At 50.7% G+C, this 18,899-nt stretch overlaps 1 protein-coding gene across 3 annotated transcripts in view; it reads left to right on the top strand.

The window, feature by feature from the left end:
* SH2B3 (SH2B adaptor protein 3) overlaps positions 1-18,899 on the top strand; it is a 93,487-nt gene that overhangs the window by 4,643 nt on the left and 69,945 nt on the right. Inside the window, exons 1-2 of one of the 3 annotated variants that reach the window (XM_039504970.1) lie at positions 5,996-6,273; positions 11,411-12,199. In XM_039504970.1, the coding sequence (XP_039360904.1) occupies positions 11,438-12,199 (762 nt within the window). In that variant the 5' untranslated portion in view covers positions 5,996-6,273; positions 11,411-11,437. Of the gene's footprint in view, positions 1-5,995; positions 6,287-11,410; positions 12,200-18,899 lie in introns of those variants that run through there. The other 2 variants (XM_039504971.1, XM_039504969.1) reach the window with 2 other exon arrangements.

The raw sequence follows: 18,899 nt of genomic DNA, 5'->3' as shown, positions 1-18,899 counted from the left end.
CCCTGGGGGAGTGGGATCTTGTAGGCATGGTCTTGTTAGAGAGGCTAAGGAGTGAATGAACGGGGCATGGGACTTAAGCACCTTTTCACCCCCGAGGGATGGTCCCTTCAGGTCAAGGCTAGAGAGCAGCTTCTGCTGCTCCCACCCATGTTGTACCCACTCTGCAGATGCAGAGGATTTCAGTCTCCCCAGTTGCAGCACTACGTTTACTTTACTCAAACTGGTCACTGTGTCAGGTTCTAAAGCATGGTTCATGTATGATCGGGCTGGCAACGTGCTAGACAGAGCAGCCTCAACCCTGCTAGGCAACTGCCTGGCGTACAATGCTTCCTTTAATGCATGCGATCCTGGAGAAAAACAGTGAGTTTGTTCATAGAATTTAGTTCTGGGAACTTTCTGTTTTGTTTGAGAAGTAAGTCGTAAGCAGGGCAAGAGTGTAAATGTATACAGAAGGAATGTTAAATACTCCTTGAATTTAAAGGGGAGCTATCAGCTTAAAATTCATGAGTCTGGAAAACTCTGATTTCCTTGTGTGTGTGTTTATGTTCAGCTGATCATGTTAAAACTGAAAGTATTTTTTTAAACATCCAATTTACTTTTCAGGGTTTACATCAATTGTTTACATTTCTTTTGGCCCCAAGAATGGAAAGAGAGCAGTCAGTTTCATTTTCAGCTTGCCTTGCCTAGCTCCGTTTCTGCCGTGTTTGGGTTGCAAATGCTCCCTGGGGATGTTACGTTTTGGGGTGTGGGGGTTGTTTGGTTTGTTGTTGTTTGTTCTGTTTTGTTTTATTTTATTATGTTTTAACAATTTCCACTGCAATGGCAAAAGAAGAGTTTGTTCTTGGGTTTTGTAAAAGGTGAATTTTACAAATCCTCAGTGTGGGGCCATATTTCATTTGATACTGTCCTTTTAAAATAGCCTCTTTCTGTGTGTGCGTGTGTGTATCTCGTTTGTGATAGATGGTGGGCCTGATTCTGCAGCTCTTGCATTTATCACTAGGCCCCCTCGCTGGAGCAGTGGTTCTCAACCTATTTACCATTGTGGGCCACGTATGCAGCTCTCTGTGTATTGTGTGGGCTGTATCCACACAAAGATATACTACCTGTACACTTACAAAAAAAGAAGGTTTCGTATTTGTTATATGACAGCAATATGATTTAAAGCGATAACAGTACCTGTCAATTCAACACTGGCAAAAGTCTGGCAGGAGCTTTTAAATTAGAAAAATAACTCAAAATGAATTAATTTCCTGTAAAGGTGGCATGGCATGGCATGGGTTGTGCCACCCTCCCTGCTGTGCTGCTGCTGGCGGAGTGCCTGGGGAGTGTGGCTGCAGAGCTTGCCCGCAAAGATGGGGAGCTCTGCTGGTGCAGGGCATGCCCTAGCCAGGGACTGTCCCCCATGCACCCAGCTCCCCCTATCCAGGGGCTGTGCCCCATAGCCCTCCATCCAGGGACTGCCCCCAGCCACCCGTGTCTCCCCCCCCCCCCCGAGTCTGTCCCCCATGCACCAGCTGCATTCCCCCCTCCCCCCGCCCTAGCCCTAGCCCTCTGCACTCACCCCTCCCTGCGCTGCCCTGGACCCCTGCACCCCCTTCCCCATGCCTGCTGGTCTCCTACCTTGGCTGCACATGCTGGGCCTGATGCTGATGCTGGGCCTGATCCTGTGCCCCCTCTTTTTTGCACGCACCCTGCCGGCTCTGGGCCCGGGGCAGTGCTCCTCCCACCCCATCCTAGTTATGCCCCTGAGGATGTCACATGGGTGCAGCCGTGTGTGCTGATTGGGCAGCGGGTTGAGAACTACTGCACTAGATTGTGTCCCCACGTCTCTACAAAAGGGACCCAGTTTGATATGTGACTGCAGCGTTAGTGAACTGCACAGGGAGACTAGGCCAGACGGTCAATGTTAGCTCCACGCGAGCTGAGTACCTGGCCCAGTGTGCCTCCCTCGCCTTGCTCCTACTATAGTCAATGGCAAAACTCCAATTGGTTTCACTGGGAATCCGCATCGGGCACAGGAACGTGAACGCCAAGTAGATCATGTGCTTGTGCTGATGCTATCGGTAGTTCTGGGGCCAGTTGCTGTTCGGGCTCTTTTAAAAGCTTCAGCACTCCTCTGCTAGGAGAGAGATTCTCTATTCTGCTGTAGCTTCCTTGCTTTGAGTAAAGCAGAGCTCATTGCTGTTGTTAGAAGCACTCAAATGAGCATGTGGAAAAATGGAAGCTCATGGCAGATCGCTTCTTTTAAAGTGTGACCTACGCCAGGCGACCTGTTGGAGTTGTGCCTCTCTTTGCTGCTTTGTGGTGTAAAAGAAGCCTCTTTCCTGTTTGTTTTTCCTTTAGAAATATCAGGTATGTCAAGTCTCCCCTTTTTGTGTTGGTCTGTTAGGCTGATGCAGAAGCTGTCTGTCCTCTTAGAGCAGGGCTGGGAAATCCTTCCCAAAGGGACTTTCTCCCATGTGTGTTAGCAAAACCCAGTGAATAAACATCCCAATGCCTCTCAACAAACGAGCTTTAATTGCCTTGCTTTGTGTGATGTCACAATCCCACCGGTTCCCCTTGGTTGCTGAGACCTGAATTTCTAAAGTAATGAAACAAATAGAAAGCAAGTTTGGGTTTTAAATTAAAAAAACAACAAACACACACACTCCAAACAACCAGCAACAACTTTTACCATCATAAAAACGTGCCAAAAAAAGAAGCCCCAAGCTCACTTTTTTCTCCCCTTCACGGATCACCCTTAGAGCATGTTTCTGGGGCTGTCTGCATGGCAAATTCTGGGCCAAAGCATTTGGGAAGCAATTTATTAACATCTCCCTACAGTAGGGTGACCAGACAGCAAGTGGGAAAAATCAGGACAGGGGGTGGGGGGTAATAGGAGCCCATATAAAAAAAAGCCCCAAATATCAGCACTGTCCCTAGAAAATCAGGACATCTGGTCACCCTACCCTACAGTATTAGCAGCCCACTGAGGATTGCTGCCAGTGCGACCTCACTAGAACATGGTCCTTTACAGGACTGCAGCCCAGCTTGGTGACTCAATTACAGAGCAGGTTAGACCCATTTAGACAGACTAGGCCAACCAGTGCTGATGCAACACAGATGTGGGACTATGGTCTTCTAGTGGGATCCTCCGACCGGGCAGCCTGTGCTGCCTGGGCCAGATGTGTAAGCAGGCGGCATTGCTTTGGGTCAGCATTTCTGAGACGCTGGGCTGTAGGCAGCTTGTTCCCACTCAGCACAAACAGAGACACCCCCACTCTATTCTGCACACAAGGGCAGCGCAGCCTCTGCTGGGCGCTGAAAGACAATGATCAACAGGAAGGGAAAACATTTCACGTGCCTGCACCTCCCAGAGACCAGAATCGCTGACCCAAAGCAATGTTCATTTGAAACCTTATTGGAGCATGGCTGCTGAGCTGCATGCTGATCTGTTTTGGTCAGGGCATGCCAGAGCCCCAGGCTACCGTTTCCTGGCCTGGGCTGACCCCATGTCAGGTCCTGAGGCCGCCACTTCCCGGCATGGGCTAAACTAACAAAGGTGTGAAAGTGATTTTTCTGAGGACGACTCTTCCTTTTGGAGCTAGGCTGAGACCACTATATTCATTGCAGGCAGGCCCCCAGTCACCAGATAGCAACTTTGCCTCCATGACCCAGGTCGTGTTTGACCCCTGATCTGTAGGTGGAAGGTTTTGTATCCTGTTACCAACTCCCCTGGGCAGACCTAGAAGTGTTCCATCACCAGAAGGCACGCAAACTCACTACTGGTATATTCTCACGGCACACAGACATGTATTCACAAGGCTGCCTAATGAAATCACTTCAGTCGGGTTACAGAGCAAGATTTGTAAAAGCAGCAAAGAGTCCTGTGGCACCTTATAGACTAACAGACGTATTGGAGCATGAGCTTTTGCGGGTGAATACCCACTTCGTCGGATGCATCATGCTCCACGAAAGCTCATGCTCCAATATGTCTGTTAGTCTATAAGGTGCCACAGGACTCTTTGCTGCTCTTACAGAACCAGACTAACACGGCTCCCCCTCTGATACAGAGCAAGATTTGTGGTACATGTTTCATGATGTGCTTTGTTTTATGGTTGAATAGCTTTTTGTGCATGTAGAATTAATGATGATAGCTCTAATGGGTTCTGAGGTACGCATGGGGGGGCGAAGGGGTTTGCATGCAGCGTGTAAAACCAGCTAGCTTTTGGAATGTTTGCATTCAGTCGGTGTTTCCATCACATTTACCAATGAAATAAATCTCTCCGGGCCTGATTGTGGGCGGTGCTTCTCATAGCCTCCAAGCCAATAAAATGGATCTGAAAAGAAACGTAGCCCAGACCAGAGATGATTGCCATAGTTCAGTTTCATGGAATATAACAAAGTGTAATGGAAAGAACGTTCATTTTCAAAACTGATTACAAGGAAATATTGTTTTCAGACGGTGCATAATTAGACTGTGGAACTCATTGCTACAGGATGTTATCGAGGCCAAACATTTAGGAAGATTCAGAGACTGTTGAGTCATTTATATGGACAGCAAGAATATCCAGAGTTGTAATAGCTAATGCTAACATTTTAAAAAGGATGTATAACCTCATGCTTCAAGGATTAAGCCAATCGCTAGCTAGTAGGGATTAGGATGAGACCTTCATGGGAGGCAGATTACCCCATGTCTCCCAACTGTGGTGTTCTTGCACCTTTCTTTGAGGCATCTAGTTCTGGCCACTGTCCTTGATACTGGACTAGAATGACCATGGGTCTGATGCAGTCTGGCAGTTCCTGTGTTACTGTCATTGCTCATTTGCAAAACAGGTCTGTTAAGAATGCAGAAATTATCATGACACCAAATCCTATTGGCTGGCCAAATCTGAGACTTTATTGCCAATCTGGGTGAAACGGCACATCCTTCAGCTCCCATGTAATTTAGGAGATATTTGCATCTGCATGCAGTCAGAATTCCCAGCAATATAATATATTCTGTCCACTTTTGAAATAGAGGAAACTCTGGGAGTGTATTTCCGATTATAGTCCTGGCTAGAAAAATGCATTGTCTTTTGAAATGTATTTTCAACCGCTTGCCATTACTGCTCCCAGCAATCCATTGGCACGTATCAAACACTGGATTTGGGCAGGTGTCATGGAGCTTGTGCAAGCAAACAACCTCGTTCATTGGCCGGTTTTGCTGGCACATTCATGGAGGCTAGAGGAAGAGCTGCTAGTTCCTGTGAGCAGAGCCTCATAACTTGCTGTCATTTATCAGCGTATTGAAGGCACCTCTGTTGAACTGAATTGCTCCATATGTGTATATGGTGGTGTGCATGGGAAGGGGTCAGCTGATCCATAGGTGTGTGCAAGGGGCATGTTATGGTGTGTTAAATCAGAGAGTGTTGCAAGAATCCATTGGTTTCTCGGCTACTCTGTTAGTCTGCCAGGGAAACAAGACAAGTTGTCTCCTTCGTAGAAGTGTGCATGGGGAGCTTGGATTTGCTTTCTGCCCCTGGAGGGCAAGTGCAGTTGGAGAAGGCTGCTTTAACAGCCCTGCTGTCTATCCCCGTTTCAGCAGCCATTGAAATTCCATGGGCCGAGCACTCGTGTTGTCTGCGAGAGGAAGCCAGAGCTGTGCCCGAGGATGCTGAGTCATTCGCAGGCTGGCAGAGCTGATAGAAGGAGAAACTCAGGGGCCCAGAGGGGGGTGAATGGCTGGGACAGTCACAACGAAGCACGTCCCCACTCTGCCTGGTTCTGGCTCTGGAGCTGTTTCTTCCTGTGTTGTTTCATGTCCCGTCAATTCCAGTTATTTCCAAACACACTCTGTTATTCTGAGAATATTGGGCAAGGCTCGGATGGCTCTCAGCAGATACAATCTCTCCCTGGCCTCGAACATTCGAAAGACGTAATAGGAAGCACAGTGGGTCTGCACAGATATTGGTCCACTTTCTGAACAGGTTAAAGTGTTTATCGTCCCGGGGGACGCTGGATGTAAACAAGAAGGGGCGCGTTCTCTGCTTTGACTTGCTCCAAATCTCCTTGCTCTTTCCATCCAAGTTATTAAACCCCTTGGATTTTCTAGAAAAATGTAACCAATCCCTTTTAGAAAGGGCTTCCCAAACGACGTCACTGACTATCCGCCTTAATCACAGGGAGGCTTACCAGAGGAGCAGTAAGCCACACGTCCCCGGAGCGGCAGGATATTTAGCTAAGTGCGGACGAAGGACGTTTCCTGTTTGAACAGAATGTACGACTTTGATAAACGCTTCAGGCAAGCAAAAGGTACAAGCAAAAGGTACAGGAATAAGCAGCCTCCGCAGAGCCAAGCTGCAGAATGTGGTGGTTAAGGACAAGTTAGCGGGTAGTTACAAATCTAGCGTAGGATGTTTGTGTCTGTAAATTCAAGGTCAAATCCTACAGTCTGTACCCAGGAGCAGGGGAAGGGAATTCAGTGCTCTAATCTTCTCGCGTCGGTGGCATTCTGGAGGTGAGTGAGGCAGAGGGTAGAGGCTCTGGAAGGCCATTAGAAGGACAGCATTGTCAGAGTCACAAGGCGTCATGTGGTTTGTCTCCAGAGCAAATCTGCTTAGTTTAAGGGCGGCTTTTCTAATTGCCAGCCCTGTAATCTCCCTGTGGGATCTGAGAGTCAAGCTGGGTTCTTTCAGGCTCACACTTAATTACTTGTAATAGAGGTTATCAGAGCCAACAGCCGTCCTTAGTTATATCCGCGAAATTCTGCTGTCCTCAGTAAGGTTGCCCATGTGTGGTCAGGGGCGGCTCTAGGAATTCCGAGGGCGGCGCGCCGCAGGGGGCACGCTGCCGGTCGCTGGTCCTGCGGCTCCGGAGGACCTCCTGCAGACGTGCCTGCGGAGGGTGCACTGTCCCGCGGCTCCGGTGGAGCATCCACAGTCATGCCTGCGGGAGGTCCACCTGAGCCGCGGGACCAGCGAACCCTCCGCAGTCATGCCTGCGGGAGGTCCGCTGGTCCCGCGGCTCCGGTGGACCTCCCGCAGGCATGACTGCGGAAGGTCCACTGGAGCTGCCTGCCGCCCTGCCGGCAAAATGCCGCCCCAAGCGCGCGCTTGGCGCGCTGGGGTCTGGAGATGGCCCTGTGTGTGGTTGAAGGCAAAATTGGACCCGGCAACTGGAACTGAGGGCCCAATGATGCTGCTCTTTCTCATGCTGAGTAGCACCGTATTTCATGAGTAGTCTGGTTGAAATCAATATGAGTGAGAGGCAAAATCTGGGTCTGAGTTAACAAACCATGTGATGCATGTGCCAGAACAAAATCCAGCTCACTCTTCCATTGCTACCTGGGTTGTGTAGGGCCAACAAGAAGTAAAAAACAGACACTTTGTCACTAAGGTTGGATGCTGTGAATCTGGAAACGCATGGTGGGCCTGATCCTGGTCTGTCTTTAGCCATTTTTACAGAGCTGTGACTGTCGATGTCAGTGGAATTATTCTTGTTTGACACTTATGTAGGTGAGAGGAGAGTCAACCATGGGAGCATGGCTAAGAAGGAGCCTTTTTTCATGGTCCCTTGTCTGGTGACCCCTGCGGTTTGAGCCAGCCAGCTGATGTCTTTTTATTATTATGGACTCCTTCAGTCATCAGCTCTAAAGAAGGAGCTCTTTGGAGATGAAGGGGTCCTGTGGGTTTAGTGGGGAGCTAATGAAGGTGATATTGACTGGTTTAGGAGCATGCAACAGTTCCCTTGAAAACGTGGCTCACAGATGGCTTGTGGAGGGCTGGCTTTCTGTTGGGTTCACAAAGCTGCAGCCACACTGACACTGGGGAAAAATGAAACCGTCCCCAGCACCACTGCTCCGCGTTACTACAACGAGAGCCCTGGTTCCCACGGCGTGCCTGGGCGCAGGTGGCTGTCACTGGGCTTGTGGGCTAATGTACGGCGGGGGCAACTGAGTTGGACTTTGTGTCGCTTCTAGCAGACCTGTTCGTTCAGGCTGGTCTTGTCTCCCAAGGAAGGGAAGCGATCTGGGATCAGGCAGTGCAAACGGCTGCCACCTTTGCCTCAACCAGCGCTGCTGGAGGTGGGAATTGTCTCAGGTCCAGGTAATGGAAGGATTCATAGACTCTAGGACTGTAAGGGACCTCGAGAGGTCATCGAGTCCAGCCCCCTGCCCTCATGGCAGGACCAAATACTGTCTAGACCATCCCTGATACTGATAAGACATTTATCTAACCTGCTCTTAAATATCTCCAGAGATGGAGATTCCACAACCTCCCTAGGCAATTTATTCCAGTGTTTAACCACCCTGACAGTTACCTAGAGGGAGAGCGGCTGCTGTTGCTGCTTTAGGGGAATGAGGATGCTGGTTGCTGCACGGGCAGGGGAAATGCCGCGGTGCTGCTCTTCTGGTTCAAATATTGACACACGTTTAAGCCACCCAGATTTGGCTTTGCACAACAATAACTGCAAACCCTGTTGTTTATGTTGGAGTCGGTCCAAATATCCAAAGCTCCGAAACAATCCCTCCTGTTATTGAAGTCTGTAGGGTGAATCCCAGCTGAGACTGCGAGGCGAAAACACCTTTCTTCATCACTTCCCATCCACTTGTGGCACTCAGGCCTGTGCGTGTGAGAATTAGGTTTGCGAGCATTAAAGTGGTGATTTAAACAAACATGACGCACCAGGAAAACCACAGGGGTTAAGTGTTGGGTGGTTAAGCTCAGTTCTGCGTGTCAAGAATCATCTGTAAATCAGATTCCTACGGCTGGGTTCCGAGCATGCCATTTAGAATGGGTGCACCAGTGAATCGGCTCTCGCGGAGCTGAGCTGGCAGGGGTGCTATCTTTCTAGGTAATATGCTTAGAAGAGCAGAGAGTTTCAGATAACAGGCATGTCTGAGGGAAGCTTGGCTTTGGCAGCTGTACCTGCAGGAAAACGTGTCTGGCCATGGAGAGTCATGCAGAGTAAGAAGCTTGCGCTTGTTTTGGGGGGGAGCTGGTGCGCGTGGGTTTAGTTGTGGTGTCAGTGTAATTACTTCCCTTTCACGCTCCCCTGTGAGCCTGCCGAACGGCAAGCCAAGCGTTTGTTCTTTACCTGGACTTTTGCAGGAAGTTATTGATCCTCCCCACCCCTGGCTTTATTGGCTCATGCTCTTGAGAACTAACATCTTAAACTAAAGTGAAACCTGCCAGGCTGTTACACATGGGTGAAATGAAACCGTGCATGCTTAGGGCAGTGGAAGGGAGAGATGCACAGAAAGGAATTGAAAGCAGCTGTGTGAACAAGGACCCCTGGAATGCTCAACATGCTTATAAAACACTGAACTAATTTAGCTTCGCAGCACTCCCTTGGGACTCGTAATTTTTGCCCCATCTTACAGATGGGGAAACTGAGGCAGAGTGCAGCTAAGGAACCCACCCAAGGCCACACACAATTATGGCAGAGCCAAGAATCAAACCCGGGAATCCTGATTCCCAGTCCCTTTACTAACCTCGAGCTGATGGGTGCCTTGCTCCTGGTGTTTAAAAAACAAAGCTTTCCTTTGAGAGACAAGGTGGGTGAGATACCTTTCATTGCACCAGCTGGTGGTGGAAGAGACAAGCTTTGGAGCTACACAGAGCTCGGAAAAGTACTGAGTGTCACAGCTAAATGCAAGGTGGAAAAATGGTTTAGCGTAAGGGACCATTTAAGGTGAAGTGGCCAGTCAACCTGGGGTGCGGGGGAAAGTAGTGAGTTAGGGATTCTTGTAATAAGCCCTAAATCCAGTGCCATAAAGACACTATCTGGCTTCTTACAACACTCCTAAAGAGATGAGTAATGGCTTATTACAGCAATCTCTTGCCCACTAGGTCCCCTCCCTTCTCTGTCCTATGACTGCAGGGGTGTTGCTGGGCCTTGAATGGTCCCATATACTAAATCATCTGTTCCCACCTTGTATTTAGCTCTGACACTCTGAGCATCTTTCCTAGTCCTGAATAGCTTGAAAGCTTCTCTCCCCCCACCAGAATTTGGTCCGGTAAAAGGCATCACCTCACCCGCCTTGTCTCTCTAACGTCCTGAGCCCAGCAAGGGTACAATACCGCCCAAAGCTTCCCTGGGTCACCCTCGGAGTAAGTGGCTGTGGAAGTGGCAAGCACCACGGCACGTGCCACTCTGGAACTTTTATCCACTTATATTTTTGAGGTTGATTTTTTTCCCCCTATCCCCCAAGGCACATTGCTGCACATACTGATAAATCTTCACTTTAATTGTTGTCTGAGCAGGAAAACTTCCATTAAATCCTCCAGTGGACCTGGAGGTGTGGTTCTCAATTCAGTCCCAACCGTGTGCTTAAACGCTACATAACATGAGCTTGAATTGACTTGCTGCCTGTAGCAGAGAATCGTGGCCTGTTGTTACTTGATGGCGTAGGGCCTGGTTCTGGTCTCTCCCCTTTTTATCTAGGGTGGCCACGGCTGCATCCCTGGAATACCGGCCGTTCCGGTGCTTCCGGGAAGGACTGGTGCAGGACCTCCCCTGCCAGCGGGCCCCTGCAGAGGGGTGTACTCTTCAGAATGGGGCCACCCATTCTTGATACTGGACAAAACCACGTCCTGTTTTGTCTCGGTACCGGACAGGGGACAAAGCCATAGTTAAAGAGGACTCTCCGGTATAAAACTGGATAAGTAGCCTGCCTAGCTTTACCCTAGTGCAGTTCTGTGGGGCTCCCAGGCATTACTCATCTCAGGGAGAGTGAGAGCAGACTCAAGTCCTTTTCTAAACTGATTCCCGCTGCTTGTGTGCAGCTAAGTACTAGGGAAATCCCACCCTGAGTTAATGCGGTTTTTCCAGTCCTTATTCAGACAAACTCTCAGCTCTCTCACTGGTGTAAACGTGGAGTGATTGGACTGGTGTCAGTGCAGTTCAGTCAGCACAGAGCTATTGCGAGTGAGATCAGAATTGAGTCCTGAATGAGGACGTCAGGATTTGGCCCTGTGTACACATTGTACAACTTCACTGAAATGCAGCTACTTCTGGGGTGGAAGGCAGCACGTCACACAGCAGTCACACAGGATCTGTAATATGTGTGGAGAGTGGGTGGGACGTTGGCTTTTATAAGGTGTTATCCCGGAGCACCCCTCCCCCGCGAGTCACCTGCATGGTATTTGATCATTTGAACCTGTTCTTCCAGGGACTCCAATGCTCTGTCATAGAGCTGCTCCAGTGTGAACCCTTGTGACTTGCACTGGTGCAAACTGTAGTGCACGGAGGCCAGGTGTGGCTGCACTAGGGGCTTGATCTGGTGCACTCCACTGGTGCCTGAAGTCCCTGTGTTGACAAGGTCTGGGCTCTCCAGGGCTGGCATTTCCATCTCTGAACCGCCCTCTGCTGGCCTGTCAAGCAGACAGAGCCCCCCACCGGCCCCAAGAAAACCCCTCACACAGCCTTTCTTCCTTTGTCTTTGCAGCGCACCTGAATCGCTCCGGTCACTGCAATGAATGGCCAGACTATCCCAGCAAGCACTCCCGGGCGTTCCCAGGGCTGGAATGAGTTCTGCGAGCTGCACGCCATCACCACGGCCAAGGAGCTCGCCAAGAAGTACCTGCTGTTTGCCACCGAGAACCCCCACCATGACCTCCTGGCAGCCGAGAACTTCTCGGTGCAGTTCACAGACCTCTTCCAGCAGTATTTCTGCAACGAGGTGAAGGAAGGCTTCGCCATGAACCAGTTCAGGGCCCTACCCTTCAGCAGGGTGCGGGACTATAGGGAGACCAGCAAGAGGCACGCGGACGCCTCTTCGGGGCCGGTCGCGGCCAAGGTGGAGACGGAGCTGACTGCCCACTCTGAGGCCGACAGAGCTGCTGACACTAACGTCCGGGGCCTGCCCAAGTCGTGGAGCTCTGAGGAGCTGATGGGGGCAGCCTCCCCTCTGACCACCAGGAGACACTTCTCCCTCACCCAGCTGCGGCGGAGCTGGCGCAAGTTCCTGCGCCGGGGATCCTCCGAGGCCATCCCGGGAGAGGGGGAGACGCTGGAGCCTGCTCTCAAGACTGGGCTGACCAAAAAGATCCTGCCGTGGACCCTGTCCCGAGATCAGGCTCACGAGGTGTGCAAGGAGGGTCTCTTAAAATACAGCATGGTAGATGAAACCACCATGGACAGTGGGACACGCTGGCAGCGGTGCCGATTGGTTCTACGGAAGGCAGGGACGTCGGACAATGAAGAATATGTCTTGGAGCTGTTTGATCCCCCCAAGGTAAGCGGCCCGAGGTCTCGCAAATCCCTCCCCTGTTTGCTGCTGGCCATGGCTCTTCATTGCCTGTGCATTACTGGAGCAGTGGGTCTCAACCAGCGATACCTGTACCTCTGGCAGTAGGTAGAGGTTTTCCAGGGGTACATCAGGTCATCTAGATATTTGCCTAGTCTTACAACAGGCGACATAAAACGCTCTAGCAAAGTCCGTACAAACTAAAATTTTATCCAGACAATGGCTTGTTTATACTGCTCTATGTACACACTGAAATTGGAAGTACCATCTTTATATTCCAATTCATTTATTTTATAATTATATGGTAAAAATCAGAAAGTCAGCAGTTTTGCAGGAATAGTGCGCTGTGGCACTTCGGTATTTTTGTCTGATTTTGTAAGCAAGTAGTTTTGTAAGTGAGGTGAAACTTGGGGGTACTCAAGACAAATCAGACTCCCGAAAGGGGTACAGTAGTCAGGAAAGGTTGAGAGCCACTGGGCTAGAGAATGGTCCCTGGCTGCTTGGACTGGGCTGGATTTGCATGATGGGGTCTGTGGTTACTCCTTTGTCTTGGAGCGGAATGGGCCAGTTGGTCTGGCCTGACACGTCCTTAGCTTTTCTTTTAGAACTCAGACCGGGGCTCCTTTGTGAGCCGTGGTTCCACTTTGTCCCCACTGGAGGAGCCAGATTAGGTCTGATTTGAGGAAGTGGCCTTTGCTTCCTGGTGCTTATATCCCCATGAAGTGTAGGGTGGAATTCCCCTGCACAGAGCTGCGGCTCCTCCCTTATGCAGCTGTTATTGAAAGAATCCCACAATGGAGGCAAGGAACAGGTGACCTAGGGAGGTGGGGGAATCCTGGCCGGGTGGTCTAGGTTTACCTGCAGTAGGATGGACTAAATCAGTGTTTCTCAACCACTGGTCCGTGAGAGCTCCCTGACATTGTTTGGGAAGGCAGCAAACCGATCCCTGGTATCAAAAAGGTACAGAAACACTGGACGAGGGAGGCTCTTGGGCTAGAGGGAACCTCTACATTTCTGTGATGTTTCTTTTCCTCTACAAGTTCAGGATGGGATCTCCAAGTGGCCTAAATCTGCCTGGCCGTTTTTACTGGCATCGTGGTTTTATTTAAAAAACAAACAAAACAAAAAAAATGTGAATCAGCTTCAAGTTATAAAGGTCTCTAGTGCTCTGGGCGAGTGAATTGGGTGTTCATTCCAGGAATTCCTTAGCATATTTCCCATGGGCAGAGATAATCATCACTTTCCCATTATGAGCATTCTCTGAGTGGGGACAGAACTGCCAGTGGATTCAGATGCAGGGAGGGGTTGTCAGCCTCTGTGCAAAAATATGGAGTTGAAATGAGTTTCCAGCTTTGGAAATAAGCGAAGGAGCCTTGTGCGTGAGTGTTTTATTGATTACAGTAGGTGAAGGCTACACTTCAGCTGGTTTATTTTCTTCCCGGAGGAGTACAGCATTAATGTTTAAACCTTGATTGAGCCTCAGAATAATAAAGGGTCACCTGTCCTGGGTCTGATCCTGCCTCCAGTGACGTCCATGGGAGCTGGACTGGGCCCTTGGTGCGGCTCTGAAAGTGAAACTTCACCACACGTAGACTTTGTGCCCTACATGTTCAGAACTTTGATGCTAGGTGAGAGTCATGTGGATTCCAGTCGGAGAGTTTCTCCTTTGCTTCTGCTTGAGGCTTTAGGGCCTGATGGCTGGCAAGATTAGCTTTGTTGTGAAACCTGCTTCTCGTGATTTGGGAACGACTGGTGCTCAGAGTGGTTTGAGATCTAAGCTGTCAGGGTCTGAGCTTTCCAGGATTCTGCTCTGAGGAGGCACTGGAGCGCTAGCACCCTGGGGAAAAGGCCGGGAGTGGGAAGAAAGAGCTAGCGGGAAGTTCTCGGCTCTGTTACTAGACGTCCTTTGCATCTCATCCAGAGCCTCCAAAGCTGGGCGAGCGTTACGAGCCCTGCTTTTCCGATGGGACTGAGGCACGGAGGGCTTAGGTGATGTGCCCAAGATTATGCAGGGAATCGGTGGCAGAGCCAGGAACAGAGCCCAGGGGCCTGATTCTGATCTTATCCTGGGGAGACCCCATTAACTTCAAGAAGTGACTGACTGGTGTGATGGGTAAATTGGGCTCTGAGAGTCCACCTGCCTGGGTTCTTATGTGGCCCTTATCACTGTAGTAACCAAGTATGGAGTCTTTCCTCCTGGCCCCCCTTCTCTCCCCTCCTCCCCCCGTCTGCTAGACTGGGCCTGTCCTTGCTTGGGTATATGGTGCTATAGGATGTGGGCCCCGCTTTGGCCAGGAAGTAGGAGTGCTCCTCTGTAACTAAGGGGCTGCACGGAGTTCGCACGTAGGCCCCTGCCCTGCTCCGTGGAGGGAGAGGATTATGCTCCCTTCCAAGCCCAGCTGCAAGGTTACTCGTTCACAAGGCCCAGCCCGTCCTGGGACGTGCCCACCCTGAATCAGCACAGCCAGACTTGCAGCACCCAAGGGCGCAGTCCAGCCCTGGCTGTGCAGTCAAGCGAGAGGTGCCCTGTGGTGACTGGGAGAACCTATGCTGCTTCCTGGGTGGAAGGGCACAGACTGCTCTGTATCAGGGACCTGAATCGGCTATTCCCACGCAGGCAGGTCACCTCCTGAAGTGACGGGGAGCTTTTCTTGCAGGGGTCTGACAGGAATGGGCCAAATTCAGCCTTTGTTGACCCCTGTGCAACTCTCCTGGGCCAGTGGGCTTTGTGCCTGGGCCAGAACTGCGGGAGAAAGCCCCCTGGAGTCTGTGTTTAGCTTAGTAGAGACGCTTGACACAACCCTGTATCTCTGTACCTGCATGGGCTCCTTTACTCCCCAGCAGGGCTGTTACGATAAATAGGTTGACTAACCACCGCTAACTATGTCAGAGAAAGTAAAACATCTCTCTGTCTCAGATTCCTTGAGAGCCCCTCTCTGGACTGACTCTCTGGGCTATTTTATAACCTTCTGATTTCCTTGTTGGGTCTTTGACCACGGCCTGTGAAAACCTTGTCTAGTTCCTCATGTCGAAAGTGCTGGTTGTTGCACTTTGGGGTGCTGTCAGAATAAGAGCAGCAGATGCTTCTATTGAAGAGCTGGCAGTCTAGAACTTAGGTATAACACCGCACCGGAGGAGAAACACAGAGAAGGTGGAGGGTTGGAGAAGGGTTTCAGAAATGTACAGCACATAGCGCAGGGAGCCCTGATCCCAGCTCGGGGCCCGGAGGTGCCTCCACAATACAGATAATTCATAGTATCACTTGGGTACTGACTGGGCGCATCTCCTTGGTTTCCAGTGTTGGTTCTTGTACGTGTCTTGGGAGAAGGGAGTTTGCAGGAGGGCCTGGACTGGGGGGAGGGCCGAGGTTTGGGTACCTGCTCAGCGCACACCTGTGATACGGAGAAGGAGGGAATTGAAGGGACTTGGAGGCTGGTGACTCTGCTGGTGCCGGCTGAGAAAAGCAAACCTTACTGGGGAGGGCTGATTGGCCCAAGGGCGGCTGTGTCCAGCAGAGAAATCGGATCATCGACTGTCGCTGGAAAGGTGAACGTGGGACAGCACCTGCACAATGGGCTGATGGCTCCGCAGGGCTGGCTGCTGCCTCGGAGAGGGGGGACTTTGATCATTGACTAGAGCGGCTGGAGGGTTTGATGGGTCTGCACGGTCCGGTTTGGGGAGAGGTGATCATGTAAAGATTGATTCTAAGGAGCCTGGGCAAAAAGGTCCCTAGGAAAACCCCTGGGTAGGATTTGATATTGGCGAATGGAGGCATCCATGGCTGGCTTGTCTGCTTGAAGCACTTAATATCCAGACTGTGGGCCACGTTCCCCGTGTAACTCCATTGGCTTCAGGGGGGAATTGAGTCTCGTTTGCTGGAAAATTGGTCAGGTTAATAGAAGCTGACAGCCCATGACCCACGAGCTCCAGTCTGTCGGGGGAGACTGGTCTGCGGCCCCGAACGCTCATCCCAGCTGCCCCTGATGTTGGCAGCCTTGGAAGAGAGAAATAAACTCCCTTGGGTTCTAGATGCAGCTGTTTCAGGTCAGAGTTAGGAACAGGGTGACCCTACATCAGTCCCCTTTTTCAGTTCCGTCCCGGACATCCTTGCTTTTCGCCAAAACTGGGCATTTGTCCCGGCTGCAAGGCAGAGTGGTGGCTGCTGCCCCGGGGTCAGCTGAAGGCAGCGCTGCCTGCCAGCAACAATGGAGAAATTTGCTGCTGGCGGGCAGCGCTGCCTTCAGAGCTGACCCCCGTCAGGGGCCTAGAGCTCAGGAGGTCAGCCCCAGCCCCGGGTGGCACGGGGCTCCGAGGGGTCAGTCCCTGCCCCAGGCAGCGTGGGGAGAGCAGCCCTGGTGAGCCCAGGGCCGTCCCATTTTTACTTTAAGAAATATGGTCACCCTAGGGATGGTGCCAGGATAGCATGGGAGAAAGAGACAATCTGCTTGTTGTGCCTTTGAAGGTGAAGACTTTATGATGGGGACAGAGGGCCTGGTGGGATAAATGTCTTTCTTTATTTTAATGAGGTATTTACATTAGAACGTCAGGTCTTGTCTACTCTGGAAGAGTCTATGATTAGAGAACTAGTGGAAAGTTGAGTAATTTTTTTTAGGGGGCGGATTTTTAGTCAGACTGTTTAAGACTAAGTTCTGTGGTGGTTTTTTTTTGGGGGGGGATGGCTAATCTCCCATTTAACTTCAAAGACTAATTAACATTCTGGAAAAGGGAAGCCTTGGCTAAAGTTTCTAGAACCTTGTCTCCGAATGGTTCTCTAGCGCACAGTGCATCTGTACAGATCCATGAGGTCCTCCAGCAAAACCAGAGAAGAGTAGACTTGAAATTCTTGATATTTCTAAATTAAACAGCAGGCAAACTCCACCCCTCCACCCCCCAAAAAAACCCTTTAAAAATTAAAAATCAGGCTGCCTCTCTGCATCACTGAGAAGTGCAATTAAAAAAAAAAAGACAAAAACTCAGTTAAAAAAGGCTTTCCAGTTTGCCTCCTGTGTTGCTTTTCTAAATGGCTGCTGGTCACTTGAAATGAGCACCCGCCTCACGTCCCTGGAACCGCCCGCTGTCCGTTTGATCCAGTCCATGTGGAAATGAGCAGTGTTTCAGGTCTGCTCATAGTACCACATAGACCACAAATGAAGAGAGAGCAGTTTGCACCCTTACATGTTTGTGGTGGTGCCTGGGTTACACGTATTGGTTTCACTTTTCACAGTTCCCCATGAAATCAGTTTCAGTAACGGGTAGAATTTGTAACAGATTTACACCTCCTTGCAGTTTCCCCTGAGCCTTTCTGCACATGTGCACGCTCACAGAGAAACTGAAATGTCTTCTGTATGGGCTGCCTGTCTGGCTCCACTCTTTATCCGGAGATCGGCCTCACACAGCCTCTGTCCTCAGACAGTTCTAGGCACAACGGGCTCGGTCCTGCTCCCATCAGGTCACTAATGGCCCTTTCATTGGGCCAAATTCACCCTGGGCATAACTCCATGCCCTGCAGCAGAATTACCCCAGAAACGAATTTGACCCCTGACTGCAACAGAAGCAGCATCTGGCCCAATAAGATTTGATTTGGAGGCTAATGTTTAGTGACCCCCCTCTTCCGAGCGATCAGAGCCGGCCTGCTCTTAGGCAGTGTGCCCAGAGCAGTAGCCGGCGCTGAGACCCCTACGCCCAGCGCTCTGCCAAAATGCTTCATGAAGTGTCCTTACAGCTGAGCTCTGTGCAGAGCATCTCCCGCCAATCCAGATTCACCTGAGGGGCCAGACTCGGAAGGAAACTCTGGGCTTGGGGAAATGCAGCAGCGGCAGCGACCCTCAGTGGAGCTGGGAGGAGAGGGAACTCGGCTCAGGTAAGCCACACGAATAGGGCCCTCTGACCTGCAGCATGGTTAGTTCTTTTAACTGGGCAGCAGCACTGAATTCCGGCTCCCGGAAGACTCACATGAAAGAAGCAGCAAGCAGACATCACCTCCAGTTCCCTCCTTTTTCTGCTCACTCTGTGGTGCACAGAGGGGAAGACGCTCCACCCAAGCCCACGCCTGCGTCTTTGCGACCAGCGTCTCTGTGTCTGCAGAGAAAGGGGGATTTCACAATTTCCCCCAAAGGGGAGTTCTCCCTCTTTGCTGTTAGTCATTGCAGCCAACTTGCGGAGCAGCACGTGACCTGGCACGAAGATGTGGTGATAAGCTCGAAAATCAGATCTAGGGGCAGGCAAATTGCGAGCTCTCAATACTTGGTTTGTGTTTGCTGTCAGCGCTACACAACCATCAACTTGTGCTAGTTGGCGAAGCAGGATCCATCTGCTAAACTGTACAGCTGCAGTGATGGGACGGGGAAGCTGTTGAGCAAGGCGAATGAGCTCTGGGATATCAGGATGTACATGTCTGGTCAGTTTTTAGAGATCTCTGGGGTAAATTCATTGCTAGGGCAAGTGGGCGCAACTTGGTTGCAGCCAAGAGAGCGGCATTCCCTGTTTCATTAAAGAGCAGCTGAAGTCAGCTGCATTCTTGGGTGGGATTGAGGACAATCATTTCAACAGGGCCTTTCATTCCAAAGCTGACCCGAGTCTTTCTGGTTTTACAAACACCCACTGAAGTGTAGCAGGTGGGGAAGAGGGATAGCTCAGTGGTTTGAGCATTGGCCTGTTAAAGCCAGCATTGTGAGTTCAATCCTTGAGG

This window comes from Mauremys reevesii, linkage group 18 (genome assembly GCF_016161935.1).
Source record: "Mauremys reevesii isolate NIE-2019 linkage group 18, ASM1616193v1, whole genome shotgun sequence".
In the NCBI taxonomy this organism is placed as follows: domain Eukaryota; kingdom Metazoa; phylum Chordata; order Testudines; family Geoemydidae; genus Mauremys; species Mauremys reevesii.
Note: the sequence above shows the minus strand (reverse complement) of the source record. Positions and strands in the feature narration are given on the sequence as shown.